This window comes from Felis catus, chromosome B3, assembly GCF_018350175.1.
Source record: "Felis catus isolate Fca126 chromosome B3, F.catus_Fca126_mat1.0, whole genome shotgun sequence".
Taxonomy (NCBI): Eukaryota; Metazoa; Chordata; class Mammalia; order Carnivora; family Felidae; genus Felis; species Felis catus.
Window position 1 is genome coordinate 13,057,147 of NC_058373.1, and position 22,189 is coordinate 13,079,335.

The 22,189-nt window shown below is 47.0% G+C and overlaps 1 protein-coding gene across 6 annotated transcripts in view; it reads left to right on the forward strand.

The window, feature by feature from the left end:
• Window positions 1–22,189, forward strand: part of MCTP2 (multiple C2 and transmembrane domain containing 2) — a 243,480-nt gene that overhangs the window by 67,583 nt on the left and 153,708 nt on the right. For 5 of the 6 annotated variants that reach the window (XM_011282736.4, XM_045058862.1, XM_045058861.1 and 2 more), the window contains exons 3-4: window positions 620–682; window positions 2,151–2,259. In XM_011282736.4, the coding sequence (XP_011281038.3) occupies window positions 620–682; window positions 2,151–2,259 (172 nt within the window). The remainder of the gene's footprint in view (window positions 1–619; window positions 683–2,150; window positions 2,260–22,189) is intronic. The other variant, XM_045058860.1, reaches the window with a different exon arrangement.

Below are 22,189 nucleotides of genomic sequence, written 5' to 3' on the forward strand. Positions count from 1 at the left end.
TAGGAGTCAGAAGTGTAACCCACCGAACCACCCAGGCGCCCCTCCTGGGCGTCTTAAATTCAAAAACATAGGCACCTCTCATTCTGAGGTCATTTGCTCAGAATTTGCATTTCTTACCCCTGGGTCGGTGACGGTACAGTCTCACGAAGGTACGGCTTGAGGAAGGTCTTCCGGATCACATTTTGAAACGTCTCCTCCTGCGTGACAAGCCCGGGTCTCCGGCACAGGATCCGTCCATTTCTCTCCGGTGGGCAGGGGGGCCAGGCAGGCCCGGGGAGGGCGCTGGTGGGGTGACTCTCCTGCTCGCATTTCGTTCACTGGAAGAAAGCTGCTAGCACGCCAAGCCCCGGACGGACCAGGGACGATGGAGCAGCCCGGTGGTGGAGGACAATCAGCCTTATCCACACTGATGCTCCGATCGTGACCAAGACGGCCGAGGCTGCAGGCAGGTGGATTCCACCGAATCAAACTTTTGTTGCCAGGACTTGCCACACACGTGCAAAAGCAGCCCGCGCACCCGAAACTGAGCGCGCAGGTGGCGCCTTCAAGGGGATATCCCTGTAGGTTAATGTCATTTTGCTTTCCTGAAGCAGGTTGTTTCTTTCTCTTTTCTTTACAGAAGCTATGCGGCAGTGGTGATCTGAATGCTTCTCTGACATCCCAGCAGTTTGAAGAACGATCTGTGAGTGACAATGCCTTAAAAGCAAACGCTAGAGCAAATACTATAGATATTTCTTACCGAACGTCTGTATTTCTTTGCCTCTTTTATTTTTCAAGAACGCTGAACCATTGCAAAGACCGGCCTGGCGAATTGTAGCTGGAAGAGATTAATTCCGAGTCTATTGATTTGTCAGACGGGGACGGATTTTTCTAAAAATACAGAGCAGCTCTCCAGTTGAGTGGGAGAGTAAAGGAGACAAAGCCATTCTGAAGTGCTTTGAAACCTAGACGGGGGAGTTTTCAAAAGAAGGCCGTCAAGGGAGACCTAGCCACAGAATCGATTAATTGAATGTCAAAAAAGTGAACGATAAATTACTTTATCTGTCTCTTGTCTCTGGAAAGACAACAATTTGGACTAGTGCAAAACTCTGGTTCGAAACTTTAGTTGGATTCATTTGATGAATATTCGGAAAGAGACTTGCATTCAACATGGTGGCCTGTGGGAGTCGATGCCTTCCTGGGGAGGGGAGTGAGCTAAGGTGAGGGGAGGAAGACTGAAGGTCAAGTGTAGGAGACTCCACGGGGGCGGGGAGCAGGGAATGGAGGAAAAATATGCCGAGGGGAGAGCATGCAAAGGCATCATCTGTGGACACAGGAGGGGCAGGTGCCTTATGCACCTGTGGGCCGCGGAGGCCGGCAGCTGAGCGGTCCTGAACGTGAACTGCAACGTTTTTACTTCACTTGGAGGAGGTGCAGGGGAGTGGAAGGGCTTGGGGGGAAGGGGGAGAAAATGAGGAAGCCACTTTACCTCAGAAGTGTTCACATGTCTGTCGGGGCCAGCCCCACAGCTGCATTTCTGCCTGCCACTTCCTCCCTCGTGTTCCTCCGCGAGTTCTAGAAGAAAGAATCCTGCAGGGGCACCGGGCTGGCCCAGTGGGTTGAGAGTCCGACCCCTGACTTCAGCCCAGGTCATGATCTCACAGTTCATGAGTTCGAGCCCCGCCTCGGGCTCCGAGCTGGCAGTGCTGGAGCCTGCTTGGGACTCTCTCTCTCTCTCTGCCCCTTTCTCTGCCCCTCCCCTGCTTGCTCTCTCTCAAAATAAACAAAGAAACTGAAAAAAAAAATTAAAAAAGAAAGAAAGAATCCTACAGGAAATCGCGGAGTTGAAGGGTATTTCAGATACCGATACACTTCCGAGGGTATAATAATACCCCTTGTGCGATTTGGGGGGCGGGGGGAGTTAAATATTGCAACGATCGCATCGTGAATTTGGATACAATCCCACTGGAGATAATTACAGAGGATATGTTAGTAAGACCTAGTAACCCGGTCATCAAGGCGGGTGGGGTGGCAGATGAGGCTTGAAGGTGGCGACCCCCTGCCCCCCACCCTTTTTTTTTTTTTTTTTGCTCTCAAGTTAAGAGGTGTTCCTGAAATTCTCTTCCTCGGTCCCCAGACACCCGACTTACCTTCCTTCTCCATCTGTGCAGATGTTTGGGGAAGCCGGCGATGGCGTGAGTCACCTGCCCAGTCCTTTTGCCTACCTCCTCACCATACACCTGAAGGAAGGCCGCAACCTGGTCATCCGGGATCGCTGCGGTAAGCCTGGCTCTTCTGGGTGCCTTGTAGCCCGCGCACCTGCTTCTCCACTCTTGTTTCTGTGTTGTTAGTGCACCTTTCTCGTCTCGCGCAACGGAGCGGAGCTCAGACCTATACCCCGAAGGTATCGAGCATTTGCAGCAAAGTTATTTGAAGACCCTGCATCTTCCTTTGCTTTAGTGTGGTTAAATGAACAACGAGAATGGCAACAGTAAGGACAGTAATCATCACAATAGTGATAGGAGTAATAATTCCATGAAATAAGGCCGCGAGAATAGCGTTATCCTGGCGGCTAGCAGCTGCTCAAGAAAACGCTCCCTCGATTCCACTTTGATTACACATAAGAAAAGACGTGAACGTACGTAAGAAGTACACAATTTCTTGTGTATACGTGAACGTGAGCACGTGTGTGAATATGTGTATATGTGAATAGACGTGAGAATGATACGTAAGCAAAAGATGTCCGTGCGAGGTCCCCAAATGTACACAGAGCCGAAGATGCCCTTTGAACCCCATCCCCTTCCTGCAGTGAAATCCCACGGGGCTTCGCTCCCTCAGGAGAACATTTGTCATCTGCGTATCATTTGATTCGTTCACTTTTCCCCCGTTTCTGTGCCTTTAAAACACACACATGTACACACGTGTGTGTTTTAAAAGTTTATTTATTTTGAGAGAGAGAGCATGCACAAGCAGGGAAGGAGCAGAGAGAAAGAGAGAGAGAGAGAGAGAGAGAGAGAGAGAGAGAATCCCAAGCAAGTGCGACACTGTCCGTGTACAGCCCAGTGCAGGGCTCGAACTCACGAACTGTGAGATCACAACCGGAGCCAAAATCAAGAATTGGACGCTCAACCAACTGAGCCACCCAGGCGCCCCCACACGTGTATGTTTTTAATTAACATGATACTGTAATGTCCCTATTAGCCCCCAATAAGCTTTCTTTTTGCTTCGCGATACGTATTCAAGATCGACGATGGTTTTCCATGCAAGTATATCTCCATTCTTTTAAATGCTATGCAACATTCCATAGTATGATGTGTGATTTATTCAGTTTCTCTACTGACAGTTGCTGCTTTTTTTTTTTTTTTCAACTTTCTCGGCAGCGTAAATGATACTGTAATGAGCACCCTGTGTTTGTTTTTGGCACAAATAAGAATACATCTTTCAAAAAGTAGCATGTGCTTAAGTGTAGACGGTGGGGCCAGACTGCCCGGGCTCAAAGGCTTCCCTTCTCCAGTTGTTGTTTGATTCAAGAAATGTCCCTTGGCCCCTCTGTGAGTTCCTTCCCTCATCTATACAATAGTAACCTTTATTGTAGGCTGTTAAAAGCATGGAAGGTAATAACTCACATAAAGTGCTTACAACTACATCTGGCTTCTAGCACTTCATGGAAGTTAACTGTTGGGGCGCCTGGGTGGCTCAGTTGGTTAAGCGACTAACTCTTGATTTGGGTTCAGGTCAGGATCTCACTGTTCGTGGGATCGAGCCCCATGTTGGGCTTTGTGCTGACAGTGCAGAGCCTGCTTGGGATTCTCTCTCCTGGTCCCTTGTCTTGCTAGCTTGCTCATTCTCCCTCTCTCTCTCTCTCTCTCTGTCTCTCTCTGTCTCTCTCTCTGTCTCTAAATAAATAAACAAACAAACATTAAAAAAAAAAAAGATAACTGTTGTTAGCAACCGGGACAGAACCTAGAAATAGAAGTCAGGATCCAGGGGATACGTGTTGTTAAAAATTGAAGAAACCCTGGCAAATTGTCCTCCAGAAGGCAGAAAGCATGCCCTCTCTTACAGTATGTTACTATTGTTGAATATCTACTTTTATCACTGTTCATTTTGGGCAATCTCATAGATTGGGTGTGGACTCTCCTTATTTTTAATTTGTACTTTGTCGGGTTCGCCTGGGTGGCTCAGTCGGTTGAGCGTCCGACTTCAGCTCAGGTCATGATATCGCAGCTCGCGAGTTCAAGCCCCGCCTCGGGCTCTGGGCTGACAGCTCGGAGCCTGGAGCCTGTTTCGGATTCTGTGTCTCCCTCTCTCTCTGCCCCTAACCCACTCGCATTCTGTCTCTCTTTCTCAAATATAAATAAATACTAAAAAAAGTTAATTTGTACTTTGTGGATTGTCATGGTAATGAACGTGGGTTTCGTCCAGTTTTCATTTGAGTTTCTTCTTCTCTCTGTTTGTAATTCTTTGTAACTTTCAGCATTAATGGTTGTTTATTACAGGTTGCAAGTATTTTTCTCTCAGTCTGTTACGTCTTATTTCTATGGCTGATTTTATCCTTTAGAGGTTTTGCATTTCCTTACAGGCAAATATATTTGTGTTTTCTTTATAGTTTATTTATTTTTTTACTTATTTATCTAATTAATTTATTTAAAATGTTTATTTATTTTTGAGAGTGAGAGAGCACGAGTGAGTGGGGGCGGGGCTGAGAGAGAGAGAGAGAGAGAAAGAGAGAGAGAGAGAGAGAGAGAGAGAGAGAGAGAGAATCCCAAATAGGCGCCACACTGTCGGCACTGAGCCCCACACAGGGCTCGAACTCATGGAGGAACCATGAGATCCCGACCTGAGCCGAAATCAAGACACAGATGCTTTATTGACTAAGCCACCCAAGCTCCCCTATAGTTTTTTGTGTTTGTTTTTGTAAATTTTATTCTGTTTAGTAAGAAGGGATTTTTTTTTTTATTCTAAGGAATTGAGTGTCTTTCTTTCTGTTGCTTCGTTTCTACTCTGTTCTGGAATATGAAAAGGACAAAGTACCTCCTAGACCCTTCTTTCAGTGCTCTAAGTCCGTTAGCTTGTCTTTCTCATTCTTCCCATGGTTTTTTTTTTCCTTTCAGGGAGAATGCCTCAACTTGGCCTTCCAGCTTACTCATTTTCTTGTCACTTGTGGCCATTGTGCAGTCAGGTCATGTATTGAGTTGCCATTTAATTTTATATCAGCCTGTGATTATTTCACAAGTGAGATGATACCATCGTATTTCTGAGAATATTAAGTCTCCACTTAAAATCTCGTGCTTCATCCCTTGGGTGTCAGCATCGTGTGTTCGCCACTCACGTTTCTGTGTGTCCCTCTGTCCTTGCCCCGCCATCTGCGGGCGCTGTTTTTGTTTACGGTGTCCTCCCTTCCCTGATAGCGAGCAGGGCTAGGATATGCGAATGGACAGGCTGCACCAGTAGTTCAGGCAGCTCCTTCCTGTTCCCCCCCAGTTATCACCAGTTCCCAGTTATCACCTCTCACCCAGAGCCTTCCTTTCTGGCTTACTGTTCATGCTCCCTGTTCCAGCTTGCAGTCCAAGTCTGTTGCTGGTCACTGGTTGGCCCCAAGGGGAGAGGACGGTGCTGGCCCAGCTGTTACAGGCTATGCTAGTTGGTTGGCCTAGAAACCGACGCTTTCTCAGGCCACCAGCTGCCTTCCCTACCTGCTGCCTGCAAGTTAAGAGCATCCCTGGTTTACCCACCACACACCCTCACATGCTCCCACCCAGCCCTGCTTCTGAAACCTTTTTGCTATAACTTTCTCCTGCTCACGTTTTGGATTGCGGACTCTTTGCCGATCTGATCTCACCTGACTTCCATCTTTCAGGATCCGTGAAATATGTTCACTTTAAAAAAATTTTTTTAAAGTTTATGTATTTCGAGGAAGGGACAGCATGAGTGGAGGGGGCGCTGAGAGAGAGGGAGCGAGACGATCCCAAGCAGGCTCCGGGCTGCCAGCACAGAGCCAGATGCGGGGCTTGAACTCACGAACCGCGAGAGCATGACCTGAGCTGAAGTCAGACGCTTAACCGACTGAGTCACCCGGGCGGCCCTGCTCACTTTTTTTAAAAACAAAATTGCTATCCCTGCCTGTCTGTATCTTTGTACTTCCTCAGATATAGGACTTCAAAATGGTGGGGGGAAAATCTCATTTTTTACTTGTTGGTAAAACATGTTTTCTATGAAAATCATAATTTCTCATCTATCGATCGTGTGACTTCTTATGTTCTGTCGTTGGGCACTATGGTCGTAAACATATGCCTTTTTTTTTTAATTTTTTTTTCAACGTTTATTTATTTTTGGGACAGAGAGAGACAGAGCATGAACGGGGGAGGGGCAGAGAGGGAGACACAGAATCGGAAACAGGCTCCAGGCTCTGAGCCATCAGCCCAGAGCCCGACGCGGGGCTCAAACTCACGGACTGCGAGATCGTGACCTGGCTGAAGTCGGACGCTTAACCGACTGCACCACCCAGGTGCCCCAACATATGCCTTTTAATAGATGCATCCCTTATGTTATTTTTAATGATTTGAGCGGGTAGCATTTCATACCTGAAATAACCCCTAGAGAATAATCATAAACCGGTGTAGAGTTAACTCCCATGAAAACACCAACTCTGGCTTTGAATTGGCACAGTGTCCCGTGGGGGCTTCTGTCAAATGAGGATCATTATCGAGCTCATCTTATGACAGCTTCTCTGGAGCTGGAGAAGAATGTTCCATGGAGAGCATATGTAACTTGACTAGGAAGAGGGTGTTCCAAACCTTTAAACACCATGTTTTGTTTTAAATTCTTGGAATTCCTCTAAGAGTTTGTCCCTTTGGGGAGGGAGCGCAGGCCCTGGAGTACCCCCGCACACCAGCTGTCCCCTTTCCAGTTTACCCGTTCTCTCTGGATCTTTCTCCCAGAGTGAGTTCTCTGGCCCTACCACCATTGACGTATCATAATGATAGATTCCAAGTAGCAGGTTCGTAGTAGGGGGTCAGTAACCTCAGTGGATGATGGAGAAGACATCACACCTGGTAGAAAAAAAACAAAATAATGCGGTGTGGGTGCGCTTGCTCAATGTCTTGGCCGTTTGGCAACAAAAGAGAGACCATAGCTTGTGCTATGATCCCGGCCACTGTCATCTCTGTCTGAATAGTTTCATCGGAGTTAAAACGTCTTATGACTTTGGCTTTATCTTGTGTAAACCTAACACGATCCAAATATAAATACCTACTAAGGCGTCTAGGTCATAAACAGCGTTGTTCCAGAACCTGTATCTTTTGTAGCCATTAGTGACTGTTCTTGTCTGTCTGCTTTTATTTATTGGGCAAGTTAATCATCATTGACAAAATATCCCTCTCCCAGACAATTCTTTTTCCATGATTTGAGGTGCGCTGTGCCTCCTACACTGTGACTCTATTGATTTTCTGCTCGATTTTCATAAGCATCATATTAGCGATCAGGAAAATGTTCCAGAGCCCTCTCAAGGTGGGGCCGCATTTGAGGGAGCACGGTTGGTTTAGAAAGGAATCGGAAGTACTAGGATGCATGCTCCCGCTCCTGCCTCCTTTGCCTGAGACTCGTTGTTTATCGGTACAACATTCCTTTCTTTTTTATTTTTTTAAATGTTTATTTAGTTTTGAGGGAGAGACAGAACATGAGCAGGGGAGAGGCAGAGAGACAGAGGGAGACACAGAATCCAAAGCAGGCTCCAGGCTCGGGGCTGTCAGCATAGAGCCTGATGTGGGGCTCGAGCCCTTGAACTGCGAGATCATGACCTGAGCCGAAGTGGTCGGACGCTCAACCGACTGAGTCACCTGAGCGCCCCTACAACGTTATTTTCTATGGGACCCAACCCGGCCTCAGGATTTTGTCCACCACAGTCCTTTCCACCAGTAGTTTTCTTTTTTTTTTTAATTTTTTTTTTCAACGTTTATTTATTTTTGGGACAGAGAGAGACAGAGCATGAACGGGGGAGGGAGAGGGAGACACAGAATCGGAAACAGGCTCCAGACTCTGAGCCATCAGCCCAGAGCCCGACACGGGGCTCGAACCCCCGGACCGCGAGATCGTGACCTGAGCTGAAGTCGGACGCTTAACCGACTGCGCCACCCAGGCGCCCCTCCACCAGTAGTTTTCAAACTTGAATGAGCATCAGGGCAGGCTGGAGGGCTGATGAAAACACATGCTGCCCACCCCCCAGAGTCTCTGATTCAGCAGGTCCTGCGTGGGGCCTGCGGATTTGCATTTCTAGCAAGTTCCCAGGTGATGCTGATGTAGGTGGTCCGGAAGCACACTTAGGAACCATTGTTCTGGGCAGCCTCTGTCCACCAGTGTGCATGGACAACGTGAGAAGAAACATTTGCTTCTCCTGATAGTAGGTAGAGCTTCAGTTCTCCACTAGGCACGGCATTTTCTTTCCCTGGGGATTTCCCTCATGACATATTTGCTCTCCAGCATTAGTCTCCAGCTTCCTTTTTTTTTTTTTAAGTGTTTAATTTTTTTTAATTGATTTTCACTTATGATGGAGAGGCCTTTGGTGTGTTGTTGAAATGTATGATGCCCTCGGCTCTTAAGGGGGACACCTCTGGGATAGGGAAGTCAGTCGCACGGTTTCCTTTCTGAATGTTTAGGGAAGAAAACCGTTTTGATGAATCATTCTCTGAGGAAAGAGTTGGGTATTTCTTTAGATTGTTGCCTACGCAGTGCTTACGCTTATGTAACTTTCTGTCTAGAACGTGGGGTGGGAACTTTTTCTGTCCAGGGCCACAAAGTAAATATTTTAGGATTTGTGGGTCATAAGGGCTCAGGGACAGCTACTCATCTCTGCTGGTGTGATGCCCAAACAGCCATTACCTTTAGATCCATTTTAACGATTCACTTCCTTTTTGGTCATATCACCGCATGACTGAAGAGAGAGGGAGAAGTAACTGAAAAAAAATGTGACTTTTCGGTGCCAATAATACATTGCACGAAACTGACAGAGGTTATCCAGAGTACTGGATCACATCTGGTTTATTATTTAATTTTTTTCTAAAGTGAAAAATGTTAGTGGTTTTCCAAACCGCCAAAGAGAAATCATTCTTGGTTAGGGTTAGTATCTAACGATAACATGTAAACAAATGGTCATGACTGTGTTCTAATAAAACTTTATTTACAGAAACAAGCAGTAGCCTGGGTTTGAACCATGGGCCAACGTTTGCCAACCTCTGTCTAGAATATCGTGATCTGCTTTTTGAGTTTCACTCTAAGAAACTGCTTTCTGGTGTAGCAAAGTAAAAACTTGGTTTATTTATGAGCATATCAGTAATATGACCTTGAATAATGAAAAAAAAATTCTGGAGATATTAGGTGGCAAAAAGTCATTTTTTTCCTTGTATTTTAATGGGAAGTAAAGTGAAAAGTCACGGTATCCCCCTCAGGAAAAGGCATCTCTGACATGCTTCGAGAAGTGGCGCTAAAAGTCTCTTCCAAGGTTCGTGCCGGAGAATTGGAAGCTTTCGGTCACTTGACCCATCCAGAAACAAACTGGGGGAAGCGTCTCAGAAACGAGAGAACCCGTCTCAGTTTTGGTGCCGTCAGCCAGGCCTGGACAGTGGACTTCCTTCGTGAAAGAGTGCTGTGGACCTTTTATGTAAATCTCTTCCTTCTCCGCCTCAGACACAGTGCTGATTTGTTATGCAGACTATCAAGGTGGAATTGGGAGATTTTCTGGGGCTTGAGGGGAGGCTTGTGAAACCCTAAAGCTGGCTAATTGTTCTTTGGGCAGAATTGGGAGGGAGCTCCGGCTTCAGCATGATGGCTAGGTTTAGCAATGGTGTGGAGAGCGTAGTGTTATATAGTTGTTACCCAGAGCATCACAGGGTCTTTAAAAAAATTTTTTTGTGTGTGTTTATTCATTTTTGAAAGACAGAGAGAGACAGAGCACAAGCAGGGGTGGGGCAGAGAGAGAGGGGGAACACAGAATCCGAAGCAGGCTCCGGGCTCCAAGCTGTCAGCCTAGAGCCCGACACGGGGCTCGAACTCACGAACCGCGAGAGCATGCCCTGAGCCGAAGTCGGACGCTCAGCCGACTGAGCCACCCAGGCGCCCCCACACGGGGTCTTTAACTGTTAACTTGTCTATCCCTTGTATAGAATACATAGGTGTTTTGTGTGTGTGTGTGTGTGCGTGTGTGTGTGTGTGTGTGCATTGAATAAACCCAGCAAAATCTATGGGTCATTCAAAAGAACTGAACATAGCGGGTAACCGGTAACTCACTGTCACGAACAGGTCTGTCCATCCGTGAGTCATCATGGGTATAAGAATAACACCTGGGAGGCCGACAGGTTTTCATGAGGTTGTGCTAGAAGCGGGGCCACATTTAGAAGATTGCCTTTCACAGATCATTCTCTGGTTGGTTAGGAATTGCCTTCAATTCTCTGACACGCGGTCTTTCAGCCTTGCCCGGACTCAGTCCGGTATGGGCGAGCTCAGTACTAATTAAGCAGCCCCATTCTTTCTGCTGAACAACCTGCCGTGCTGTAGGTGGTCTTTCTAAAAATGAGCCTTACTTGAACGCTGGTAATGTCTAGCCATTGCCTTGAGTTCGTCTTCTTGAGCAATCTACAGGAGGGAAGACCCAGCATCCCCCCACCTCCCTGCTCTATCCCAGTAATTGCCTGTTGCCTGTGGGTAGATCTTTGTCTCTGTCTACACCCCGCCTCCTGCCCTCCTATCTTACTATTTTTTTTCCTCAGTGTTTCTACTTCTCTTTTCCACATCCTCACTTCTTCCTTTTATGCCTTTATACCTCCATTTCCTTCCCATTTTTTTTTTTTTTCTCTCAGGGAGATTCTACATGCAGTGATGTTTTGGACCAAACGAGACACATACCTGTTTTGGGTTCTGGGGGTCTTTATAGATTGGTCAAACAGAAGGAACATGATATGACCAATCAAATTTAAGTCCTTCTAACTTCGTAATGAGGTTGACGCATAGAGAGAGTTGAACCTTGGACTCAGTTTCCCTTGGGAGGAAATGTGGTCAAGAAATATTTTGGGGTGTTAAAGCTGGTGGTGTTTATGCCAACGGCCCTTTTCTAGGCTGGGTAGGAGCACTGCTCTGTGACATGGGAAGGCCTCTTGTCCTGGGAAGAAGGCTCAGATCAAATCCCATTAAAACGTAGAGCGTTAGCCTGGGTGGCTCAGTTGGTTGAAGATCCGACTCTTGATTTTTGGCTCAGGTCATGATCCTACGGTTGTGGGATCGAGCCCTGAGTCAGGCTCCATGTCGAGCCTGCTTGAGATTTACTCTCTCGGTCTCTGTCTCTTGCTCTCTCTCCCCACCCTGCTCACGCTCTCTTTCTCTAAAACAAAATAAAATAAAAAACAAACAAACAAAAAGCCCCTAGAGCATTAACTCCTGGAAAACAGGAGCCCTTGCCTTGAAGCCCTGTTTTGCCCTTGGTGTGAAGGTGGCTATGGGACTGTCCTGCTGTGCCCTGGAAGAATACTGTGTTGCTGCTGCCCTCTGGTGGCCACTTTTCAGTGTTGCAAAAAGGAAAGAAAAGCCCTTTGAGGGACTTTGTGCGACATTATCAGGGCCAAAAAAAATTATTTGGGCTGGAGGCCGGAGGGTTGAGGATTGATGGTTTTTCTTCCTATTTTTTTTAATGTTTATTTGTTTATTTTGAGAGAGAGAGAGAGAGAGAGAAAGGAAGGAAGGAAGGAAGAAAGAGAGAGAGGGAGAAAAAAAGAAAGAGAAAGAAAGAAAGAAAGAAAGAAAGAAAGAAAGAAAGAAAGAAAAGAAAAGAAAGAAAAGAAAAGAAAAGAAAGAAAGAAGGAATGGAAGGAAGGAAGGAAGGAAGGAAGGAAGGAAGGAAGGAAGGAAGGAAAGAAAGAGAGAAAGAGAATCCCAGGCAGGCTTCATGCTGCCAGCGTAGAGCTTGATGCGGCCTCAAACTCCGGAACCTTGAAATCATGACCTGAGCTGAAACCAAGTTGGACTTTAATGGACTGACCCCCCACCCCCCACCCCCGGGCGCCTCATGGTTCTTCTCATGTGCGTTTTATGTAATGAAGATTCATGACCCATTCCTCTAGCAGACCGCCCTCCTTCTCCACCACAGGTAGATGGTTGACCTTTGTTTTCAGAGCAGCGACAGCTTCGGTTGCACACCCTGGGAAGAACATGCTGGATAAGTCATTTTCCGGTTTGGAAAGAATGGCTTAACGACACCCGCCCTAGTGTGAAAAGTTTGCCAGGTAATAGGTGTTTAGCAAATTCCTGTTCTGCCACCAAAATGTTCAAACGTCCGGTATCTCTGATTTCAGACCTCTTTTCCTTTTGCCATTTAATAGGCTAATTTTCATACCTGTTCTTTTAGATTTTTTTTTTTTTTTTAGTGTTTATTTATTTGCGATTGAGAGACAGAGAGAGAGCAGGGGAGGGACAGGGGATCAGAAGCCGGGCTCTGTGCTGATGGCAGAGAGCCCAACATGGGGCTTGAACTCACAAACCATGAGAACATGACCTGAGCTGAAGTCTGACACTTAACCAACTAAGCGACCCAGGTGCCCCTATAACTGTAAATTTTTTAATGATTGTAATCTCTTTCTTTCTTTCTTTCTTTCTTTCTTTCTTTCTTTCCTTCCTTCCTTCCTTCCTTCCTTCCTTCCTTCCTTCCTTCCTTCCTTCTTTTTCTTTCCTTCTTTCTTTCTAAGTTTATTCATTTTGAGAAAGACAGAGACATTACAAGTGGAGGAGGGGCAGAGAAAGAGAGGGAGAGAGAGGATCCCAAGCAGTCTGTGTGCTGTCATCGAAGAGCCCAACATGGGGCTCGAACCCATGAAGCTGCGAGATCATGACGTGAGCCGAAACCAGGAGTTGGATGCGTAGCCGACTGAACCACCCAGTGACCCTTGAATCCTTTCTTTTTTTTTTTTTTTTTAATTTTTTTTTTCAACGTTTATTTATTTTTGGGACAGAGAGAGACAGAGCATGAACGGGGGAGGGGCAGAGAGAGAGGGAGACACAGAATCGGAAACAGGCTCCAGGCTCTGAGCCATCAGCCCAGAGCCCGACGCGGGGCTCGAAGTCACGGACCGCGAGATCGCGACCTGGCTGAAGTCGGACGCCTAACCGACTGCACCACCCAGGCGCCCCGAATCCTTTCTTTTTAAAGAAGAAATGTATACGGGGCACCTGGGTGGCTCAGTCGGGGAAGCATCCAACCCTTGATTTGGGCTCAGGTCATGATCTCACAGTTGGTGAGATCGAGCCCCACGTCAGGCTCTGTGCTGACAGCGTGGAGCCTGCCTGGGATTCTTTCCCCCTCTCTCTGCCCCTCCCCCACTCAGGCACTCTCCCCTCCTCCTCAAAATAAATAAATAAAAAGAATAAAAAGAAAAGATACCCTTGTATCAGAGCTAGAGAGAAACCCGCTGTTCTCATTACATCTGTAATTGCGGGACAGGTAGGGAGTTTCCAGAACTCTGTTCTCAGCGTTGTGCACTGAGGAACAGCCACGCGGCTTCCGGACAGGTGCGTTCTGAGCGGTGTTCTAGGGTATCCATCCCTTCAGCCTTCCCGACAGCTCTGTGGAGCCCGGGCCGGCCCCTCAGCAGTCTCCCCCATTTACGCTACCGTGTCCAACAACAGCCATGGTTTTCGTTTGTGCCACGATGCAAAGTTTTGGGGAGCACCGCTGCGTGTGAACCCTGGACCCTGGGGTGCAGACCACGCGCGCTTGAACGCGAAGTCAGATACCATCTAGCAGCAGTTGTGAGGATTCACCTGGTGTGCATGCTCCAGGGGACGCGTGGTGGTATGGGTGGGGTTGGAGGAAACAGTAGTTAGGATTATTACTGTGTTTGTTGTCTTTTTTGGTTGGGTTTGATTTTTGCGGTTTCCCTCTGGAAAGGGAAGGGCTCGTGGCATTTCTACCCGTCTTACGATGGCTTTTCTTCCCAGTTTCTTGGCAGTTTGTTTGACTCTTTGCATATCTCTCCCTTTTCTCTCTTTTTGCCCTAGACTCCTCCCCCTAGCTTCCCTGCCCCCCGGGGGGGGGGGGTGTGGAGGGCAGAGGGTGGTTTGTGCTGGTGAAGGGTGTTTTCTGAGCCCGGTTCCTACCTCGTGTTTGCGCGTCAGCAAAAATGAAGGAGAGGCTAGTTTTTAGTGATGGGAATAAGGACTCTCTTACGGGTTGATGGTTTAATTTTCCCCATCTTATGTTTGACTCAGAGAAATGTGCCTCGACTCTCATAGTGGCCACCCTGGGAAGACACGGCAGTGTGGACAAGCATCATCCTCAGTCACTGTGTCACTTTTACTGAACGTGCCATACTGACGTGAGATGTAAAGAATCAATTTTCTTTGTTTCCTTTTTAAAATTTTTGTTCATGTTTATTTATTTATTCTGAGAGAGAAAGAACACGAGCAGGGGAGGGGCAGAGAGAGAGAGAGAGAGAGAGAGAGGGAGAGAGAGAATCCCAAGCAGGCTTCACATTGTCAGCACACAGTCCAGTGTGGGGCTCGAACTCACCAACTGTGAGGTCCTGACCTGAGCCAAAACCAAGAGTCGGACGCTTAACTGACTGAGCCACCCCAGGCGCCCCAGAATCGATCTGACTTTTCAAGCTACAGCCGGATCTGACTTTAAACGGCTTGATCACTGCTTTTGTTCACCACACATGTGCTTCCCGTATTACAAAAATTCTATTTTGAGAAGAAAAAAATGAATATAGCGCATCGTTCTTTGTTTACTCAGTGTTCTGGTTCCGGGTCTCTCAGAATTCTTATTCCCAGCACCAATCCTGCAGCAAACATTCTTGTGCCTAAATCCGGACGTACAACTTTCTTCTTGACTTCTTTGCGGATGCTTTGTGTTTCCTGGTCTGAGCAGGTGGAGGTTCTCTTTCCAGAATTGCCAGCTCACCCTTGGGAACTATCTCCCTCTACTGCTGACCCAGGAATAACATCTCTGGGGTCTGCTTTCCTTTTTTTCCCCGCATGGTGTGCACCTTATCTTTGTCAGTTTGATGGAGAAGGAGTGCTATATTTGTTTCAATTTGTATTAATAAATTTGATTCCTTAGGTGTGTTTGGCTATGAGCTATTTACTTCTCTTTTGTGCAAAGCCTGTTCTGTATATTATCACTGCTCTTTCTTCTGCTCCCTAGATACGTTCACATAGAGGTTTTTTTTTATTATTATTTTTTTAGCAGTTTTTTTTTTTAATTTTTGTTTTTTTGAGACAGAGACAGAGCATGAGCAGGGGAGGGGCAGAGAGAGAGAGAGAGGGAGACACAGAATCCAAAGCAGGCTCCAGGCTCCGAGCTGTCAGCACAGAGCCCGGTGCGGGGCTCGAACTCACGGACTGTGAGATCATGACCCGAGCTGAAGTCGGACGCTTAACCGACTGAGCCACCCAGGCACCCCTAGAGTTTTCTGATTTGTTATTTGCTTTTTAGTTTTGTTTATAGAGTTTTGTGGCAGAGATCTTTTCAAGTCTTACAGTTCTATTCTAGAGAATTTCTTCTTTTGTTTTTATAGCAAGGAAGGCCTTTCTCTCTCGAAAGCGAATACGCATCCACCTATATTCATTCTCTTCGCTACTTCGTTTTGCCTTTTTCCTTTATGTCTTTGATCTGTCTCGAGTTTATTTCGGTTTCTGGCTCAGAGTAGGAACTTAGATTTACTTTTGGCCAAATGGCTATTTAATTAGTTGGGACGAAATAGCCCTTTCCCTGCTGATCTGATTGCCACTTTGTAATCGTGTGTTAGAAACAGACACGGTGCCTATCAGGGCTGCTTCTTGGATTTCCCTTTGAATCTTGCAGATGTGGTTTTTGTTGTTGTTCGGATGCCAGCACCACACCAGGTTTACGGTATCCAAGGGTCACCATCAGTACTTTTTTTGCAAGAAATGGGGCTTGCTTCACATTGGAGTACCTTCTCCGAACACCAGATGGCATGAGATCACTGGTATGTTGTGTGGGAGCCACGGAAACACAGCTGGCCGGTGTGGGAGCATGTCCTTCAAGAGCAAACTTGAGACGTTCGGCCATGCAGCCACCCATCCCAGGTCCCAGGTAGCGGGTGGCTTTTCTCCACTTGTTGCGTGTTGATAGCCTGCCAGGCTCCCACAGCCAGTAAGTGGAACTGATTTTTGAAACCTGTTTCTGTTGGTTCCTTTCCCACTTGGATGCCGATCCTCCTTGGGCAGCCATGTTTGTCCTTACAGCTTTTAATGTGTTCCCACAACGGAGCCCTTTCCTCTGGGGATTTTTGTGGTATTTTGTTTTGGGAAACTGTGCGTCCTCAGCAGTTTATTAGAAGGCCCTGGGGCGCCTGGGTGGCTCAGTCGGTTAAGCGTCCGACTTCGGCTCAGGTCACGATCTCACGGTCCGGGAGTTCGAGCCCCGCGTCAGGCTCTGGGCTGATGGCTCGGAGCCTGGAGCCTGCTTCCGATTCTGTGTCTCCCTCTCTCTCTGCCCCTCCCCCGTTCATGCTCTGTCTCTCTCTGTCTCAAAAATAAATAAACGTTGAAAAAAAAAAAAAAAGAAGGCCCTGTGGCTCTTCCATTTTATAGAGTCAGTTAAGCCCTTCTTTCAGTGGGATCCCATCCCAATTCGAACGAAGGGCCTCGGAGCGAAACGGCCTGTTTTCTGTGTCTGCTGCGTGTAACCAACTGCCTTACATCCAACTGAAGATCGTTGACTTGAACTTAAGGTAGCACATCTTCCATCCGGTTGAATGGGGCTTCCCCATTGCCAGTGGTTTTTACCAGGGGTTCGTTTCTGTACCAAGATAGCACGTGCCCCACTGCATGCTGTGTTTATTTATTTATTTTAAAATTTTTTGAAGCTTATTTATTGAGAGAGACAGAAAGGAAGAGAGAGAGCATTCCCAGAGAGAGAGGGAGAGAGAGAGAATCCCAAGCAGGCTCTGCCCTGTCCGCATGGAGCCTGACGGGGGGCCTGAACCTTGAGATTGTGACCTGAGCCGAAATCAACGGTCAGAGGCTTCGTGGACCGAGCCACCCAGCTGCCTCTAAAGGGTTCTTTTTACTTACCCTGTTTCGTTGTGATGTTGGTACGGTGCCCTCTGCCCCGGGGGGTGTGGGTGTTGTAAACACAGAGCGAAATACAGAGGGCGTATCGGTACGTTTCTGTATGTCCTGTGATTTCCTTGCGACATAATCTTTTTTTTTTTTTTTCAATGTTTATTTATTTTTGGGACAGAGAGAGACAGAGCATGAACGGGGGAGGGGCAGAGAGAGAGGGAGACACAGAATTGGAAACAGGCTCCAGGCTCCGAGCCATCAGCCCAGAGCCTGACGCGGGGCTCGAACTCCCGGACCGCGAGATGGTGACCTGGCTGAAGTCGGACGCTTAACCGACTGCGCCACCCAGGCGCCCCCCTTGCGACATAATCTTGATGGGGTCGTTCGTTCTGCCTTGCCATCCGAACCCCAAAGCTTGACAATGTGCTGAATTTGGGGCAGCGGGCACGGCAGGCAACGTGATGAAGGGACCACCACCCTGTGATGACAAGTTACCCCACTCCGTAGCAACCCCAACCCACCACACGCTAACGAACGCTGGGAAGGGGGATTTCAAGAGGGCACGCTGTGCGTCGCTTCCCTTTGCCGCACGCTGTCTGCAGCCTCCACTGGAACGACTTGAAGGTTGAGTGTGACCTGATTTTGGGGACTGGCCACCCGGAGGCCCACAGGCCAGTTTATACCAACGGTGGCAACCTGGGATGGGGTGCGGGGAGACAAGGGCTGGTCCACACGAGACCTCCGCATGAAGCACGGTGCCTCACGCTGGTCACAGGAGCTCAGGGCTTCTGCCTTGAGGCTCCTGGACGCCAGGCAGGAGCTGTATCAGCTTGCGTGGCACGGCTTTGGAAGGAAAACCGTGTGACTTCCTCCACTCTGTCTGGGTTGAAGCAGGTGCCCAGATTCAGAGGAATGGGACGGGTTATGCTTTAAAATTGCTCTAGTTATGGGGCACCTGGGTGGCTCCGTCGGTTGAGCGTCCGACTTCGGCTCAGGTCATGATCTCACAGTCCGTGAGTTCGAATCCCACATCAGGCTCTGTGCTGACAGCTCGGAGCCTGGAGCCTGCTTCCGATTCTGTGTCTCCCTCTCTCTCTGCCCCTCCCCTGCTCATGCTCTGTCTTCGTGTCTCAAAAATAAATAAATATAAAAAATAAAAAAAATAAATAAAATTGCTCTGGTTATGAAAGCTTTACACTGAAACGGGTCTGTGGCTTGAGGCTTGGCTCTGGGAACTCACTAACTTCACTCATCCTTTTCTTAAAAAAAATATTAATTTTTTTAATTTTAATTTTTATTTTTTTGAGAGAGAGAAAGCAAGAGAGAACACTTACGTGCAGGGAAGGAGCAGGAGGGGGGCGCTGAAGATCCGAATCGGGCTCTGTGCTCCCTCACAGCAGAGAGCCCGACGTGGGGCTCAGACTCACAAACTGTGAAATCATGACCTGAGGTGAAGTCGGACGCTTAACGGACTGAACCACCCAGGCATCCCTACCTTTATCCATCCTTAAGACGACATTATACATAGTCCTATCCCTGACAGTCCTCGGAGGATTAAATGGGAGCACGCCCAGTGTTAATGTCATTACTAAGCTTCAGTCCTTTGTCTCTTCTCCAGGGAGGTTGCTGCCTATTTCATTAGGTTTAAATTTATGCTCAAATAATAGCCTGGGCTGAGGACACTTTTAGTATTCTTATTAATAGAAGGGACAGTGTTAGGGTATTAATAGCTATGTGTGCTTTGGCAGTGTGGATTTCTGGAACACCCCGAGCTGACCAGACTACAGATCTTGAAGTCTGTACCCTCTGCAGAAACTCGGGGAAGCTACATCCTTTGGCTGTGTGGCTTACTCTTCCTTTTTTTCTCTGACCCTCTTTCTAGTCTCTTTACATGGCTGCATCCTGGCCGCTGCCTTCCCTTCTCCTTTTTTTCTGTGTTGTTAGGCCTTTTTCTATCTTTGTCTGGGCCCTTCTTTGTTTGATCGTTACGGGGACAATCATGCGTGATGTCCACACCCCTGTATGCTTTGGATCAAGATCAGGATCTTTGTACCTGATCAAGAACAGGTGTACAAAAGTCTTCTCTTAATGATCACTTCACCAAAAGTCAATGTGCCCAATAATCTATTCACCGGATGGCCTATTTACTGATTTACTGAATTCCTCAGTATATTGGCAGTGTTTTCCTTTAATCTATAGTGATACGTCCGTACGTATAAAGTTATTGGATGAGAACTTTTAAAAGCAGCTGAAGGTCTCTGGGTCATATCAGCCAATTGGGTTATGAAGATAGAATGAAACCAGCATTTTAAGTATTTAATTTGCCTGAGGCCAAACAACAAAGGAGTGACTGGACATGCCATAGCCTAGGCTTCAGAGTCCAGTAACGGGATGACTGGGCACAGAAAAGGAGAGGATATTAGGGGGAAGACAGATGGGGAGGGAGACTGGATGGGGTAGGTGGGACTGAAGGAAGTTGAGGATGGCAATGGTGCAGGGGAGGAATCCGAAGGTCCCAGGAAGACCTTGCTTCTGACAGCTCTAGAATGTCCCATTACTCACCCCACACAAGCTTACACATAGTCAAAATAAGCAAGTTTTGGTCAAATTTTATAAAGAGTTAAACAAGTTTTCGCGAAACTGGGAATTTCAGATCGCGGATCCCACTGTAAGTTGCTCAGTGGAAATTCTTTCACATGCTAGATTTTGGCGAGTTGCACGGAGCCATTACACCCACAGGGTCTACCCATGGGCAGGCCTTGACCAAGGTGCCATTGGGGTCATTGCGCACGACAGACTCCTTCAGAGGAAAGGAGTCCGTCACATTCAGGAGAAAACTTCAGGAGTTCACAGACAGCAAGGCCTGAAGATGGTTGGGGCGGAAAACTATTGCTCTGTGGTTGGTAACAGGAGACCAGCTCCTGGAAGCACAGAGCCGCCATTTGCAGCCTGATGGGCTAGGGAGATCCTGGGAATAAGCATGTTCCTTCATTCAGTTGTAGTCCATAAAACCTGGCCTGGAATTCCGCTGGACCTGAACCTACTGCTACCTTAAGTCACACAGATTTCGCTCTACGTAGGGGGAAAGTTGTTTCTTCTTTCCCATGTGACGGAGGAAAAGTGCCCTCTGAATGTCCATAATGCCCATAATGGTTTCTGAAGGTGGGTCAAGAATGTGGCACTTGGACACTTGATGTAGAAATGTCAGCTTAACTGCCAGGGGGCAGCAGCAGCCGCTCAAAAATCATCACTGGCTGTTTTTCTGGAAATCATTTCTGGCGCTTATTTAGCCAGCCTCAGAGAAAGTCAGAACTTAGGGATCCCGTATAAAAACAGCTCAGGCTTGGTTATTTTTCTGACAAGAAGAAAAAATTCAACATATGCATAGTATTGAGAAGATTCTAATTTTTTTTTTTTTCACATTTATGACTGAGAGACAGAGCATGAGCAGGGGAGGGGCAGACACAGAATCTGAAGCAGGCTCCAGGCTCTGAGCCGTCAGCACAGAGCCCGACGCGGGGCTCGAACTCACGGACTGTGAGATCGTGACCTGAGCTGAAGTCGGACGCTCAACCGACTGAGCCACCCAGGCGCCCCTTATTGTGAAGATTCTAAACGTATTTGATAAGGAGATTGAATAGCCCCTTATCACTCTTAAGCCAGAGGATAAGGAAAACATCAAATTGATACTTTTCCGTGTTTCCAAATACTGTTCATGCAGGATGAATTCATCGTTTTGTACCTGAGTTTCCCTAAAGACTTGACAAGTAAGTGTTGACTTGAATGAGAACTCCTAAGATCTCCTAACAAAAGTTATCAGATATTACAAAGTGTGAACTTCATGTAAAAACGTGGAGATAATTCCCTTTCACAAACTGCTACTCTGAGAAATGCATTCAATTAGGAGAGCTTTCTAGCTTGACAACATTTCGTTTGAAGAAACCGTATGGCTGAAGTGTTTTAACATGGCAAATGAGCTTTACTGATAGCAAATAAGTGAGTTTTGCCTACAAATATTGCTTTTGCATGGATTTTTATTTTCAAATTAGGAACTCTGGGTTTTCAAACCTATGCTATATATACGTATGCCCCAATATACACATAAATGACCATTAAGCCGATTTGTATAAATATATTGATGGGGACAGAAGGAGACTGATGTATTATTGGCTGAAGAAAGCAGGTGAAAAATACAATATGAAGGCTGGTTTCCTTTTTGAAAAGTCAGAGTGCGCATGTAAAATCTAGGTACATATCAATATATTCAGCTTCTCTAGATGGTAGTAATTCTTTTTTTTTTTTTTTAATTTTTTTTTTCAACGTTTATTTATTTTTGGGACAGAGAGAGACAGAGCATGAACGGGGGAGGGGCAGAGAGAGAGGGAGACACAGAATCGGAAACAGGCTCCAGGCTCCGAGCCATCAGCCCAGAGCCCGACGCGGGGCTCGAACTCACGGACCGCGAGATCGTGACCTGGCTGAAGTCGGACGCTTAACCGACTGCGCCACCCAGGCGCCCCTAGATGGTAGTAATTCTTTCTTTCCTTCTTTCTTCCTCCCTTCCTCCCTCCCTCCTCCATTCTTTTCTTTCTTTTTTTTAATGTTTATTTTTGAGAGAGAGAGAACAGAGGAGGGGCAGACAGAGGGAGACAGAGGATCTGAAGCGGGCTCTGTGCTGACAGCAGAGAACCCTATGCGAGGCTCAAACTCATGACCCGAGCTGAAGTCGGATGCTTAATCAACTGAGCCACCCGGGCGCCCCATCTTTTCTTTCTCTTTAGTGCATCTTTCTGCTTTTTCCCACATGGCCATGAGTTCTATTACAAAAAGCAAAGGCAAGTTGTTTGTAATTAGTGCTTCATTACAGATTTATTTTATTTGCAGATTCTTTATTTGATCTTGAGCCAGTGAACAGAATATCTGTTCCACGTATCACTTCCTCTGTTGTTTCTGACCATTTTTTTCTTATAATTCTCTCAATGTGATAGTAGATACGAGTAATATGATTCATGATGACTGTCTCCTTGATAGACCTCAGTTATCTGGTGTCCTTCTCACCAAGCTATCTGTCATTTTCATCAGGATATATTTGCAGAGTGATCCGAAATCGTCAGTGAATAACATAAGGACTAGAGTTAGGGCA